The sequence below is a fragment of the Cokeromyces recurvatus genome, assembly GCF_025118155.1.
Source record: "Cokeromyces recurvatus strain NRRL 2243 chromosome Unknown BX663scaffold_6, whole genome shotgun sequence".
In the NCBI taxonomy this organism is placed as follows: domain Eukaryota; kingdom Fungi; phylum Mucoromycota; class Mucoromycetes; order Mucorales; family Mucoraceae; genus Cokeromyces; species Cokeromyces recurvatus.
In genome coordinates, this window is record NW_026251392.1 from 575,871 (window position 1) to 589,489 (window position 13,619).

At 27.5% G+C, this 13,619-nt stretch overlaps 4 protein-coding genes and 1 non-coding gene across 5 annotated transcripts; 1 reads left to right on the forward strand and 4 right to left on the reverse strand.

Moving 5' to 3' along the window:
* Window positions 1-933: 933 nt before the first annotated feature.
* Window positions 934-1,016, reverse strand: BX663DRAFT_t50. Its single transcript has one exon. It is a non-coding gene; the product is annotated as a tRNA-Leu (tRNA).
* Window positions 1,017-1,994: 978 nt separating this feature from the next.
* BX663DRAFT_541378 (uncharacterized protein) lies at window positions 1,995-3,113 on the forward strand (the record flags this gene model as incomplete). Its single annotated transcript, XM_051530776.1, has 8 exons — window positions 1,995-2,086; window positions 2,107-2,144; window positions 2,191-2,230; window positions 2,301-2,379; window positions 2,513-2,535; window positions 2,632-2,715; window positions 2,783-2,827; window positions 2,889-3,113. 7 exons carry the CDS (start codon window positions 1,995-1,997, stop codon window positions 2,811-2,813), a joined length of 387 nt encoding a protein of 128 aa, XP_051385125.1. The 3' UTR covers window positions 2,814-2,827; window positions 2,889-3,113.
* Window positions 3,114-5,361: 2,248 nt separating this feature from the next.
* BX663DRAFT_501888 (uncharacterized protein) lies at window positions 5,362-8,010 on the reverse strand. Its single transcript, XM_051526529.1, has 3 exons — window positions 7,099-8,010; window positions 6,400-7,005; window positions 5,362-6,340 (listed from the first exon to the last, which is right to left on the reverse strand). Exons 1-3 carry the CDS (start codon window positions 7,932-7,934, stop codon window positions 5,818-5,820), a joined length of 1,965 nt encoding a protein of 654 aa, XP_051385126.1. The 5' UTR covers window positions 7,935-8,010; the 3' UTR covers window positions 5,362-5,817.
* Window positions 8,011-8,124: 114 nt separating this feature from the next.
* BX663DRAFT_501891 (Metallo-dependent phosphatase-like protein) lies at window positions 8,125-10,055 on the reverse strand. The gene is made up of 5 exons (XM_051526530.1): window positions 9,383-10,055; window positions 9,030-9,276; window positions 8,602-8,951; window positions 8,286-8,521; window positions 8,125-8,227 (listed from the first exon to the last, which is right to left on the reverse strand). Exons 1-5 carry the CDS (start codon window positions 9,980-9,982, stop codon window positions 8,182-8,184), a joined length of 1,479 nt encoding a protein of 492 aa, XP_051385127.1. The 5' UTR covers window positions 9,983-10,055; the 3' UTR covers window positions 8,125-8,181.
* A 652-nt stretch (window positions 10,056-10,707) lies between these two features.
* Window positions 10,708-12,904, reverse strand: BX663DRAFT_430402 (kinase-like domain-containing protein; the record flags this gene model as incomplete). The annotated part of the gene is made up of 6 exons (XM_051522798.1): window positions 10,708-11,527; window positions 11,600-11,659; window positions 11,798-11,940; window positions 12,003-12,359; window positions 12,446-12,561; window positions 12,637-12,904. 6 exons carry the CDS (start codon window positions 12,902-12,904, stop codon window positions 10,708-10,710), a joined length of 1,764 nt encoding a protein of 587 aa, XP_051385128.1.
* Window positions 12,905-13,619: the final 715 nt, after the last annotated feature.

Here is a 13,619-nt window from a genome sequence, read left to right on the forward strand (position 1 = left end):
TTATTAGAATTAGGAATATTTAGGAATATATTTAGCAACGCAAACTAGAAAAGCTACATAAAAAGAAAGAAAGTGATTAGTAATTTTATAGTTTCTAAGAAAGGTAGCATTAATATCATCAATAAAGATATTTACTATATTGATGAAATAATGGATATCAAAATAATAAAGATAAAAAGTATGAACGATTAAAACATTTGTTTTTGAAATATTTAAGAAGATCTTATATGTGTATATCATAAAATTATACTATAGGAATTAAAAATTGTTTCATCAACCTTCCTACAAATTGAGGCTTCCACCCTCCTTTAAAATATTTGATCGCGTTATTTTTACATTTATAATATTGTAAAATATTAGTTATAATATAGTTAGAGAACTGCTTACAGCTTTTATTAACATAATAAATATGAAAAGAAAAAAATATGCCTTGAAGAGATATAATATCGTACCTAATTTTATGGTAATAGTATATACGTGTGTTATGTTTATTTTAGAAGTAAACAAAATATTAGAGTGTAGTTTTTTTAGTAACTTAAAGAAAAAGAATAAGAAGAATATTAATAATCCCAAGCAATCTTTATAATAAACAATTGTAGGCAGTAGTAATATTACTAAATAGTTATATTAAAGCATATAAATAGTTTATTAAATGGTTTCAAGTGTTATAGTGTGATAAGCCAGCTTGAATATAGTATTATAAATACAAGTATAATGTAAAGTATGAAGAGCGACACATTTCTTCATTTTTAAGAATTAATAAAGAACAAAAACATGATCCATATAATTATTAATGTCTACGTCTATTATATTTCATAATAATTAATTGGAATCACGGTTGTCTCATCGTAAAGAACACGACGCAAGTAATATGAAAAATTATATGAATATAAACATTTTAAATATAATGCATAAAAAAGCAAAAATAAAAAGTGAAGAGAGTGGGATTTGAACCCACGCCTCCGAAGAGATCACGACCTTAACGTGACGCCTTAGACCAACTCGGCCATCTCTCCACATGTTTTTGTCCAGTCTATTAGCAATGAAGTGGATAAGCAGCCAATAGAAGTGCCACTGCAAGCAATGAGTATATCTTGTAAAAAATATAATACAGGATATAATCAAATTTTAGCAGTGATTTTTAAATGTTATTATTTTGATCACTTTTTATTAAAAAATGTTTAAATAAAAATAATATTATATTTTGGAGGTTATAATAGTATTCATGTATCCAAAAAAAAGTATATCTCTACTGCCATTTTCTATCATTTTATTTAATTTTTAATTTTACAGCTATTTTGGCTGTAGACCAGGAATTTCCTTTATCCGGCATTTCCGCCAATAAAATTACATAAAATGAAAAAAAAATAAAAATTGCGGATTCTGAAAAAGTACTTTAACATTTTTTTTATTTATTTTTCATTTTTTTTTATTCCCCACAAATTTTATATGCGTAACTTTAATTATAGGCTTATAAAATGTAAATTACATTTCAATAATGTAAAATACATTGCAATTGTTTCAAATCATACTTGATGTTTTTTTTTCTCACTCAAGTTTTTACCAAAAAAAAAATAGTACACGTAATATAATAAAAATATGTATTATAATTATATAAATAAAATAAAGAATTTTTATTATATGTAAATAAAAAAAAGATGTTTAATTAAATTGCATTCAATCTAATCTATTTTGCATTTCAATTAGATCGTGTAATGTGTTGATTTATTAATTGACTTTAATTTTGAAATGAAGAAAAAAAAAAACTAATTGCGAATGTAAATTAAAGCAATTCCATTATTAGTGATTATATACATTCGTTTACAATTAGTGAATTTAGAGAAAAATAAAAACAAGATTTAGCAATTATATAATTAATGTAGTTGTGTTCATTTCAATTAAATTCCTTTTTTTTTTTAAAAAAAAAAAATTCAAATTTAATCCCCCCTAGTAAAATTATTTTATATTTTACTTTTTTTATTCTTTATTTAACAATGACCAACATTACCGACATTGACAAATGCAAATGTTCTGCAATCAGCTCAAAAAAAAAAGCCCTAAAGACTTTACTATATATTTTCAAGAGGTAATTACTACAATTACAAGAGTAATGACATCTCCATTGTTTAATGAAGATGACATTGGTAAATGAATTAACACATGTAATTAACAATTCTCAAATATTTTTAGTAAAGGATATTATTGTTCAAAGTAACAGACATTTTGAAAGGTAAAAGATAATAAGTTAGTGCAAAAAATATAAATGTATTGCTAAGACTTTTTACATTGTATATATAGAGTTTGCTGCTATTCAATAATTTAGTTCGTTTTATTTCAATAGCGGACCGAAAAAAAACTTTTTTTTTAAAAAAAAAAGAGGTAATCACATCCTTTTTTCCTTTTTTTTCATTTTTTAATACATTCGTTAAACTACTAATTTTTTTATTGTAATAGATGTTCATTTTAATATTGTTAGCTATTACTCTTTTTTATATATGTATTTAAATTATAGGTCTTTGTTGATTATTTCAAATTGTAAGTATTTACATTATTTTGAAAATATATGTATCTTTTTTTTTAATTTTTCTCTTTTCTTAAATCAAAAACAACTAAAATGAAACAATTAAATAGGTATGTGTTGGTCTTTATTATGCAGCAGCAATATTTGATTCAGATCTACAACAAAGACTTGTATTATTTATCTATTGAAAAAAGGTATATAAAATAACACCTTTATCTTTAACTATTTCAATATGTGTATTAACAATTCTTTATATAACAGGGAGGTCAAGTACAAGTGTACATCATTCTAATGTAACATTGAAAGGTATAGTGTGGGAAAAAAAATAATAATACCCGAGATTTAACTAATATTCTTTTCTCTGCAGCACAAACATAGGTCTAGCCTTTTGTATTTTTTTTTTTTTTGGTAAATATGATATTTCTATACTTTATCATATGTTGGCTTTTATTAATTATTTATTCTATTAATAGTGTATGCTTCTTTTGTAAATGGAATACTTTTCTGTTGATCACTTCAATTGCTACTATTTTTTGTTTTGTTCTGTATGATAATCCTTGCAATCTCTGTGTTCTTTTTCTTTTTTTTTCCCCCAAAGGGTTCTTTAATCAATGGCCATGTTATCAATAGAATATATATTCAAGGTAAGTGTAATATTTTACATGTAATGCTTATAGCATACTCTTTTATTATTATATATTTTATTATATAATTTTATTATATTATTATTATTATTTGATATGTACCAATTTTTTATGTAATAAATAAATAAAAAAAAAAGTAAATAAAAAGCCACATTTTTTGTAAACAATGTATTTAATAATGTCCAATAAAGAAAGGCAATAAAGAAGCCTATTTAATATAAACAAAGCCTAAAAGGGAATAAAATACCATCTATATAACCCAATAATGTATAACCATGTTTTGATGAGTCATGAAGCATAAAGCCAATGATAAACAACATGGTATGTAAAATATTAGCAAATGAAAAGCAATTATAAAGTACAGGATTTAATCAAAACTTGTAAAAAACAGTACATGAAATATATAAACCCTGTGTGTATCTTGTAGAAAAAAGTACAAGAAATGTTCAAAACTTGTATATATCCTGTAGAAAAAGTGCAAGATTTGTTTATATCTTGGTTATATCTTGTATGATTTTGAGGCAGGATTTATACATATCTTGTACATATATCTTGCACATACAAGAAATGTCTAATTCTTGTAGTACATGATATAGTGCAAGATATAATCAAATCCTGTGTTATATCTTGTAAAAAATATACTCAGATGATTGCAGTGGGTTAACCGGTAAGTCAAAATAAAATAAAATTTAAAGAAGATGTTTATTTAAAAGACAAGATCAAAGATAATGTTTATTTCATTCACATCAAAATCGTATTTATACTAAATAAAATATTGTAAAATATTATCTAAGTATGAACGTGTTCCAATAAGATTTGAACAAATATTAAAAGCCTTAAAGAAGTCTTTACGTGTTAACATGTTTCACTTTGGACCCTGTTTTTACGTAACCTTTTGTTATTGGTAATGGGCTTGAATTTCATTTTCCGCTTGGCTTCTTTCCTTAGACGAACATCTACTTCTAATGGTACATCTTCATAAGTATTATCAGGCTCGACAGATTTGTAAAAGAATTTAAAAATTATAGCCATATTCAGAATTATTTCAAACCCAGCAACCAATCAGATTTATGTAATTTACTGTTATTATTTGCGCCCTGTGTGGTATAGTATTATCTTTTAAACAAGTTAATTTATTTTTTTTTATTCTTTTTTGCTTCTTAGAAGTTTTAATAATACGAATTTACATTCTTAATACATATATATATATATATATATATATATATTTTTAAAAAACGATATACCTCTAAATAATGTTATAATTGTAGTCGTCTCTATAATCAAGTTAATAGAAATAAACCATCGTTTATTACATAATAAAGAGGTTATTCATATAAAAACTAGTATATTGAACTTCACAGCATAATATTCATTCTACACTCAGTTTTAACAATAATCATTGTTAGAATGTTCGAGCAATAATAATAATTATATACATAATTCAAACAGGATTATGACTGGTGTATTCAATTACATAATTATCCATGAGTCATACATTTCATATATACATTGATAATATTGAATATTGTTAAGTAATGAAATCTTATACAATGATAATTATAGTAACTCATAAATAATTGGTATTGTTGTAGCTAGACATATTCACTGAGGATTAATATTGATGTGTCGCAGTCCAATAATAATGATTCGTTATGTTTCTAGGAGCGGCGACAACTCAGGGAGAAAAAAAAATAAAAATATATCTTATTGAATATAGAATTATTCGAAGACAATGTTTTATGTAAAACACTTTACTATAGTAAAACTTGCTTATCTGAATCATATTTCCATTGATAACACTTACCTTATAAAAATATATAAATAACCCTCGATTTTCCCCTCATAATTTTTCGTTGTACAATTTTTGTATTATCTTTAATAAACTATACAAAGTTTTCACAGACTTGTCTTCTGTTCATTTTTCTTTCCTTGTCTTTTTGCTAATCAAAACACTATTATCTAAATAAGTGTTAATAATTAACTTAGTTATTGTATATCTTATAGCATTTTGTCCTTTCCAGCTGTTTCAAAAGTATATCTAAAAACCACTGTAACTATGATAAATTTATAAACCACTATTACAAGTATAGGCATCTAGTACAAAAATAAAATAAAATAAAATAAATATTCTAGATATACACAAGTCCCTCTTTTTTTCTTTTTGTTCTAACAATTTAGCTTTAATTTTTTTTTCCCGTTGACTAAATAGTTATAGAAGTAATTATTGATTTAAATATATTCGATGAGTTTAATGTAATTATAACAAGAATATCTTGCGTATAATTGCATTCTATTTTCAATATTATCATCAAGAGACTATAAAGTTTCTACAGCAAAATATATTTGTGTTTAGACTTCATAAAGATAAAATATATTTATTATATTCAATTTTTTTTTTAAATAAAAGAAGAGGAGAAAAAGATATATTAGATATGACCCATAGCAACTGTAAACCGTAATGTTGAGGCAGCATCACAATTTAAAATAGATTCATGACTAGAGGATTTTATGTCACTTTGTATATTTTTATGCGGTAAAGAAGTAGAATAAAAATTATCATTGGTTATGGAAAAAGATGCCAAATCGCTATTATCCTTGTCAGTATTAATAATGATCGATCCTATTTGCTGGGTAGAATCGTCTATATCTTCATCAGCGCATAATGTTGTACTTCTCCATCCCTACATATTCTAACTTTATTTTAGTTGTTATACTGTATAAATGTGCTTTTTCTATATTCATATATATAGATATATATTTTTTTACCCAGCTTTGCAAAATTTGAAAGTTATCAGGACTACTTTGAAATAAAGTTAATACATGCTTAGGTCCTCTAGATGGGCAATAAATTTTAAACCATGTTTTCGTTGTTCTTCTTTTGTCACTATAACGTGAAAATGACTTGAATGTAGAAGACCTATTATGGTTTAATAGCTTTGTATTATGACTATTATTATGGGAAGAAGAAGATGATAAAGTAATGGTAGCATTGGAATTATAAGGAAGATGATTATTGTCTTCTTCTTCAGAGACATTACTATTCTCTGTATGAAAAGAACATTTCTGATATTGATCATTATTATGAAATATAGAATGACGATGAAGATAAACACCTAATTGTAATACCCCCTTTTTTTGGGAACGGATTTTTTGTATGTATATATTCCAGTTAGATCTATATAAACGATATTAATCCTATTATATGATGAATACGTTATATAAAGTATAGTTCACCCTGCATAAAAGACTGTATCTGAGTAAACTCGAACACCATACTTTACAGAACGAATATCACAAAATTCTACACTAAAACGAAAAGGTGGATAAATTGAATATTGTTCAACTTTAATCGTGTCAGAAAAATGCCTTTCTTGTTCCTGAAGTGTTTCTATTCTATTGATCATAGATATAGTAGAAGAAGAAAAGGTGGCAAAAGAAATAGCGGATTCACCGGTGTGCGTTGTTGTATCGTTAGTAGGAATTGGGTAATAAATTTTATCAACAGAACTGTTTTCATCCATAGATGAGGCTTGTATATTAAAGTTTAAAAAAGTATCCTTTTCCGAGGCTGCTTCTATCTTTGATCGTAATTGAATTTGACACCATAATGCCTGCTTGAGAACACTTTCAGGAACAAGGGGTTGATGAGTTAAAGGGTGTAAATCTTTTTGAATCATTTCTAACTGTTCAAAAGTCATATGCATATAGTAGATTAGTTGAGTAACAATGAAGCAAGACGAAGAACTTGTATCAAGATCCGCCGAACCAAAAGAAGATGTTTCATAAACTTTAGATCTTGCATGGATTATTTTCTTTAGAAACTGATATCTTTCAAATTCACTATTATGTGTTAAAAAAAAAAAAAGAAAGAAAAAGAAAGATAAAAAAAAAACAATAAATACTCTATTTTATAATATATTGGTATCTCTTTACTTTGGCACCCAAAAGGCATCACTTTCAATGATTTTTTGTAGCCAATTTACAGGTAAATTGACAAGATAGGTAGGATCCATATAATATGCTTCTCTACATAAAAATGTATAAATAGCATCCAAGATATGATCACTTCCTTGCACCATCCACTTTGTTACAAACAATAAATAATCCACGACATTATTAAAATTTAAGTTTTTTAAAATATATTCCACACAAATAAGGCTACAGACGTCTACTTGAAAATAAGAGCTTGTTGCTAAAATCTGCTTTACGTTTGAATCAGTGACAACCATTGTATAAATTGGATTTAATGGTTTCTGGTTATCAAAAACAAGAATTTTATTACCATAAAGGTATTCTAATATAAACTGAAACGATTCCATAGTAATGAAACAGTCATTACTATCGTTATGATAATCATCAAAATGTAACGTTATTCTATTGGAACCTGATTCTTGAAAGTTACCTTGCAAGAGTAAGCTAAAATAAGGATTTTGGTCTAGTATAAGACGATGTAGATGATATCTCTTATTCCAAGCTGGAACCAAAACTTCGATGTCACTTCCAACACCATCGAAAAGACCTCGGGTTAAGATATGATGACAGAGCATAAAAGATTCTATCTGCCAGTCATATTTAGAAGGCATATCCATATTGCCATTTGTATTTGATGATATGTTAGATTTAGAGTTACTACTGCTATACAAGGTTGACCAAGGTTTCTCCATCATTTCAGGAGTCGATTGAAGTTTTGAATGTGAATCTCTTGTTGATCTATTTGAATCATACTTCAATCGAGATTGTCGATCATCATTAATGGTAAACACCTCCATTAATTCAACAATTTATAAATATATATTTATACACACACACACAAAAGAAAAAAGGAAAAGAAAGGAAAAGAAAAGATGACAAACTGATTATATTTCAATTTGTGTGTATATATTGCATAAAACAGTTTTATATTTAATATATGCAGAGTGATGAAAGATTCGTGACGTACATTTATTCATATATAAGGTAGGAATGTATATGTGTATCTCATCTATTTTATTGATTTTACAATACACAATTAAATTCTTATGCAGCGACTGTTCCTTCACTCATTAAAGAATAGGAAGAAGAACTATAATAACAAAGGATTTAGTATATTAGTACTGTTAAATATTTTCTTTTTTCATTACCTCAAAAACTCCTCTTTAATATTCAGTGTGCTGTTACTGTCTTTGTTCGAAACGAGTAACTTTTTCTTAGTTACAAGATGATTATTATTTACGGGTGAAATTAAATCAAAAGTACATTTTAATTTTTCATCAATAGTCATAATAGCACCCTTATTGTTGTATGAACAGTAAGCTGGGGCACTAAATATCGTGACTAACTTTTGATTATTAAACAACTTGAAACCTTTTCTAACAACCTAATATGTATAAATGTATACATGTATATACAATTTTATAACCTATACGAACATTAGCTATATTTTAATAGGTAACTTACAGTGTGTGATCTACAGACTAATAAAAGACCAAACTTTTCCATGAATTCATCTAAAGCGTTCGCACCAAAATAATGACCGAGGCCTCTCGAATTGACAGACCAACCGATGATAGATTCATCTGGATCAGACCATAATAGATCACTGAGCAAGCCCTTTTCAGGAATAGCAGTTGGTCTAACGATTGAACGTACATCATCCATTGATTGCATGAAGGGGCTTATACCACCATGAACACAAAATATCTTATCATCTATCAGTCCAGCGATAGGTAAAGTATTGAAGACATCAACAAATGTTTTCCATATATCAGCATTAACTCTTCTAATACATTCATCATAAAATCCATATTCTAATTTATGCGTACATTAGTTTTTTAACACATGTATACATACATACATATACACTTATATATTCTTTCTTTCTATACTTTTTGAAACATCAGCACATTCATGATTCCCTCTTAATAAGAAAAAGTTTTCTGGATATCTAATCTTGTAGCAAAATAATAACAAAATAGTTTCCAAACTTTGCTTACCACGATCAACGTAGTCACCTAAGAGTAAATAATTTGATTCAGGAGGATATCCTCCTAACTCAAATAATCGAAGTAAGTCATTATATTGGCCATGAATATCTCCCATTATTTTGACAGGTGGATGGATTTCAATTAAACTCTGTTTGTATAAACAATTATAAATAGAACATATTTCCTCCTCCTCCTCCTCCTTCTCCTTTTTTTTTTTCTTTTTTTCTTTATTTATTTATATAATAAATACGTACAGGTTGTCTCATGAATATTTCTTTAGCAGCCTTACATATATAAATGATCTCAGCTTTCTTAAAGCAAATACTAGTAGATCCAAATAAACGAGGTGTTAAACCTGTATTTAATAAGCGTTCAATACATGCATTTATGTCCAGAGAATGTTTGCTTTCATCCGACTCATCTCGCAATTGACGACGAGTTGGTAAGCTTCCGGTATCAAATCTAACTTGTAGTAGGGACTGTTGCCTATCAAAGGTAGATTCAGATCCAGATCCAGAAGAATTATAATGATGACTATTAGGGATGATCAAACTCTGGGTACGTCTGTTACTGGTGAAGGCAGTATGACTAGTAAAACTGTTACTACGACTAATGGAATATATAAGACTTTCAATAACAGATTCTGTCACCTCAAGTTCCTTCCTTTGTCGTCGTTGAGTCTCTCGACATATTTGGATCAAACGGTGTGTTTCCTCATTGTAATCTTTATTGATAAGAATCGATTTTATCTCAGGGAAAGCAGTCATCGAGGTAGCTAAGGATGCACTATCCGAAGTTATCATAATCCTTGGTTTTTCTTTTCGTTTCTTTTTTGTTGAAAGTACATTACCCATTATTATTTAAGAGCGATTTTTTTTTATTTGAATCAAATAGAGAAAAATGTTAAAAAAAAAAAGAAAATAAATAAACAAAAAAAAAAAAAAAAAAAAAAAAAAACTTTATAAAAATAAATAAATAAAATAAAATGAAATCCCATCAGCGTCCATTTTATTTCAATTGTTTAAGTTCCTTTAATTCTCGTCTTAAACTTTCATTTTCTTTTTGTAATCTACCATTCTCTATAAGTGTTTGTTGAATTAACTTTTCTAAATGTTCAATTGTAGAAGATAAGCCTTCGTTATTAACTGTTGTAGTGGAGCTAAAGATATACACATGTATATGTATATATAAAAAAAAAAATTAAAATAAAATATTTTTATAAATGTAAAAAAATTCTAATTTCATCCCCTCATATAAATAATTTACGTTGTTAATGATAACGGTTGTTCATTTGCATTCATATTTGATTGAAACTGATTGGATTTCTTTAGTATTTCTTGTAAAATTATTCTTTGAGATTCATTCATTTTAATTAATTCTTCAATTTGACAGATAGGATAATTAGTAGTAGAAATATCTGTATGCAGAGGATAGGAACTATGGCTGGAAGAGATTGAAATACTACCACGTGGGATTGATGCCATATCAACAGAGGAATTACAACCAGTTAACTCAAATCGACCTATTTTTCTATTAATGACTGATTCAGACAAATAATCCATTACCTCATGAGATGGATTCATTTTTTTTCAACAATAGCAGCTGTTAAGCTATTGCTATTTTTATTAGATATTGAAGAATAGCTCGAGCTCTCACGTGAGAGTGGAATAGGTTGATAAATCATAGGAGAAGAAGATGATGATGACGCAGAGGATATCTCAAAACGTGATTTACGATCGCTTGTAATGGATAAAAGTTCTTGCTGGTTAAATGTAGGTTGTTGTGTAATGGATTCTTGATTATCAATAAATGCTTCATTATTACTTGATGTAGTATGGTTATTAGTCCAAGCTGATACTTTAGGTTGATTAATATAAAACCTTCCTTTCATGATTTCACCATGATTATTCTGTTCTACTGAGATAGTGTGATCATCATCTGTCATAGGACTAATTGATCTAACTGAAGAAGATAAATCTATAGTTGGATCCATTTTTGTTATTACTTCTTCAATCACAAAGCGTGATTTTTTTGATGGCGTAGTAGCCATGATTGAACCAAGTAGGGGTTCATCAGAAGGGTGAACTAATGTATTATTATTACGAACTACTACATCCCCAAATGATATATGTTTTTTTGTTGTTTTAGCTACTGATTCTTTAGTACTATTTTGATCTGATAGACATCCTTCATTATCTGATACTGCTTTATTATTGTCATTCTCTTCTTCATCAAAATTCCATTCGTCTACTTTTGCAATCGCTACTTGTTCTTGGGGTATCTTTTTACGTGATCTTTGCTCCAAGGGAGGAAGTTCGGAAAGAATTGATTTTGAAAGACAATCCCTTTTTCTCGTTTGTTTAAAAAAGGGATGTTGAATCAGCTTTTCTGCATGTGGTCTATATAGATAGATAAGTGTAAGTCGTTAATAATAATAAATATGAAATATGTAATAATAGATATTTAAATACCTTTTTAAAGGATCTTTCAAAAGGCACAAGTCAATCATCTCTTTAAAGGATTTAGAATATCTATGAAATGTATGATCACGATCTAAAGTAGGTGAATCATTTGAAAGCGTCATCATCAATACCTATGCAGAATAACTTATAAATTATTATACGTATATACATATATATATATATATATATATTTATATAGGGCACTACAAAAATATTACCTTTAATGGAGGATATTTTGCAAATGGAGCATGACCAGTAGCTAATTCAATAGCTGTAATACCAAAGCTCCATATATCTGCTTTATAGTCATATTCAGCTTGTTCCATTACTTCAGGAGCCATCCAACAAGGCTATTTATAGAATGAGTCCAGAAATTTAACTAGAGAATTATTTTGGGTCATATAATACTTACTGTACCAACAAACGTTTTTCGCATCCCCTTTTCACCTGTTTCCATTAAAGAGGAAGAGACACCAAAGTCGCCTAATAAAACAGTACCGTCTTCGTCTACTAGTAAATTACCTGCTTTTACATCACGATGAATATGTCCATTTTTATGCAAATATACAAGGGCCTCTAATGTTTGACGTAGTATGGTAGCTATGCTCAATTCGTCTAAACCCTCGGGAAATTTTGTTTTCATAATGTCTAAGCAAGAACCACCAGATAAATAGGGTGTGACGATATATAACTTGGATCCATGAACAAATGAACCATAAACACGCAACACATTTGGATGTTTAGATAATGCCATCAATGCAGTTTCACGCTATAATAAACTTGAAAAGTCAATTCTAAATAATTTCATTGTTTTGATTGATAAATAAAAAGAAAGAAAAAAAAATTGAGTTTTACTCGAAGTTCATCAATCTGGTTCCGTTCAAACTTATCAAGATCAATCATTTTCAAAGCCATCGTCTTATTTAATGGCTTGTAAATAGCTTTTAATACTATAGCAGAGGAACCATAGCCTACAGATGATATGTTATTATATATATATATATATATATATATACGTATTACATAAACATATTTATGTAGTTTACCTATTGGTTCTTTAAGCTCAAAATCATCAATTTGGTTGAATTGATAATACTCTATATTAAATTGAGAAGGTACAGGAGATGAGGGTATCGTACTACTAGTGCTGGTATCATTACTACTGGTAATAATTTTTAACCCATTCAAAATATCCATGCCACTTATAGATCTTTTTGAATGATGTCCTGTATTATTATTAACAACAAGGATGGGTGGCCTTTGAGTCTTGTTGCCTGACTCATCTACTAAATTGGATGAATGAATGTTTTCCATTCTTTTAAAATATAAGAATATAAGAGGGTATATGTATATATGTTACTGTAAGAAAAGAAAAAAAAAAGAAAAAAGAAAAGAAACAAGAAACAGGAAATAAGCAGTTTTTAAAATAAATAAATAAAAAAAAAGGGCGAGATGATAACTAGAGTGAATGTAGTACAATACTGTCCGCAGTGACAAATTACACATGTAATGTTGTGACTTAAATAAGATGGCTACTTACTTCGGTTAATGCTTAAATAAATAACTATAGCTTTTATCAAAGTAATTACAAGATAATAATAATAACAAAAGAATATTGTTTATTTCCTGTTACTAATTACATATAGCCTTTTTAATACTTCAAAACCGAAAAAAAAAGAAAAAGAAAAGAATAAGAAGCAATAGTCCTAAACTAATTTAAACAGAGAGAGAGAGAGAGAGAGGGGAGGTTGATTTAGGTCGCAGCTATCATTTGTTACACACACATATATATAAATAAATATTTATAAACATAGAAATGTATTCATATATGTATTTACAGATTTCTGAGGTATGCGACTTGTTATAAATATCTTATCAACGGGTGATTAGTATAATGTAAATATATAAAAGAAAATGTATGAAAAGTTATTTACTTTTCTAAAGTAAAATAAAATAAAACCTATCAAGAAAAAATAAAGAGAGTCATTAGATAAAAGATATATGACTATATACATAAATAAATAAGAAA

Bases quoted from the DNA above. Each gene is read 5' to 3' on its own strand.
- BX663DRAFT_501891 (XM_051526530.1), bottom strand. From the start codon at position 9,982: ATGGGTAATGTACTTTCAACAAAAAAGAAACGAAAAGAAAAACCAAGG. The intron at 9,277-9,382 runs GTACGTATTTAT...TTATACAAACAG, and splicing joins AAATATTCATGAGACAACCT to AGTTTAATTGAAATCCATCC. The intron at 8,228-8,285 runs GTAATGAAAAAA...TTGTTATTATAG, and splicing joins ATTAAAGAGGAGTTTTTGAG to TTCTTCTTCCTATTCTTTAA.
- BX663DRAFT_501888 (XM_051526529.1), bottom strand. From the start codon at position 7,934: ATGGAGGTGTTTACCATTAATGATGATCGACAATCTCGATTGAAGTAT. The intron at 7,006-7,098 runs GTAAAGAGATAC...AACACATAATAG, and splicing joins GATGCCTTTTGGGTGCCAAA to TGAATTTGAAAGATATCAGT. The intron at 6,341-6,399 runs GTGAACTATACT...TCGTTTATATAG, and splicing joins GATACAGTCTTTTATGCAGG to ATCTAACTGGAATATATACA.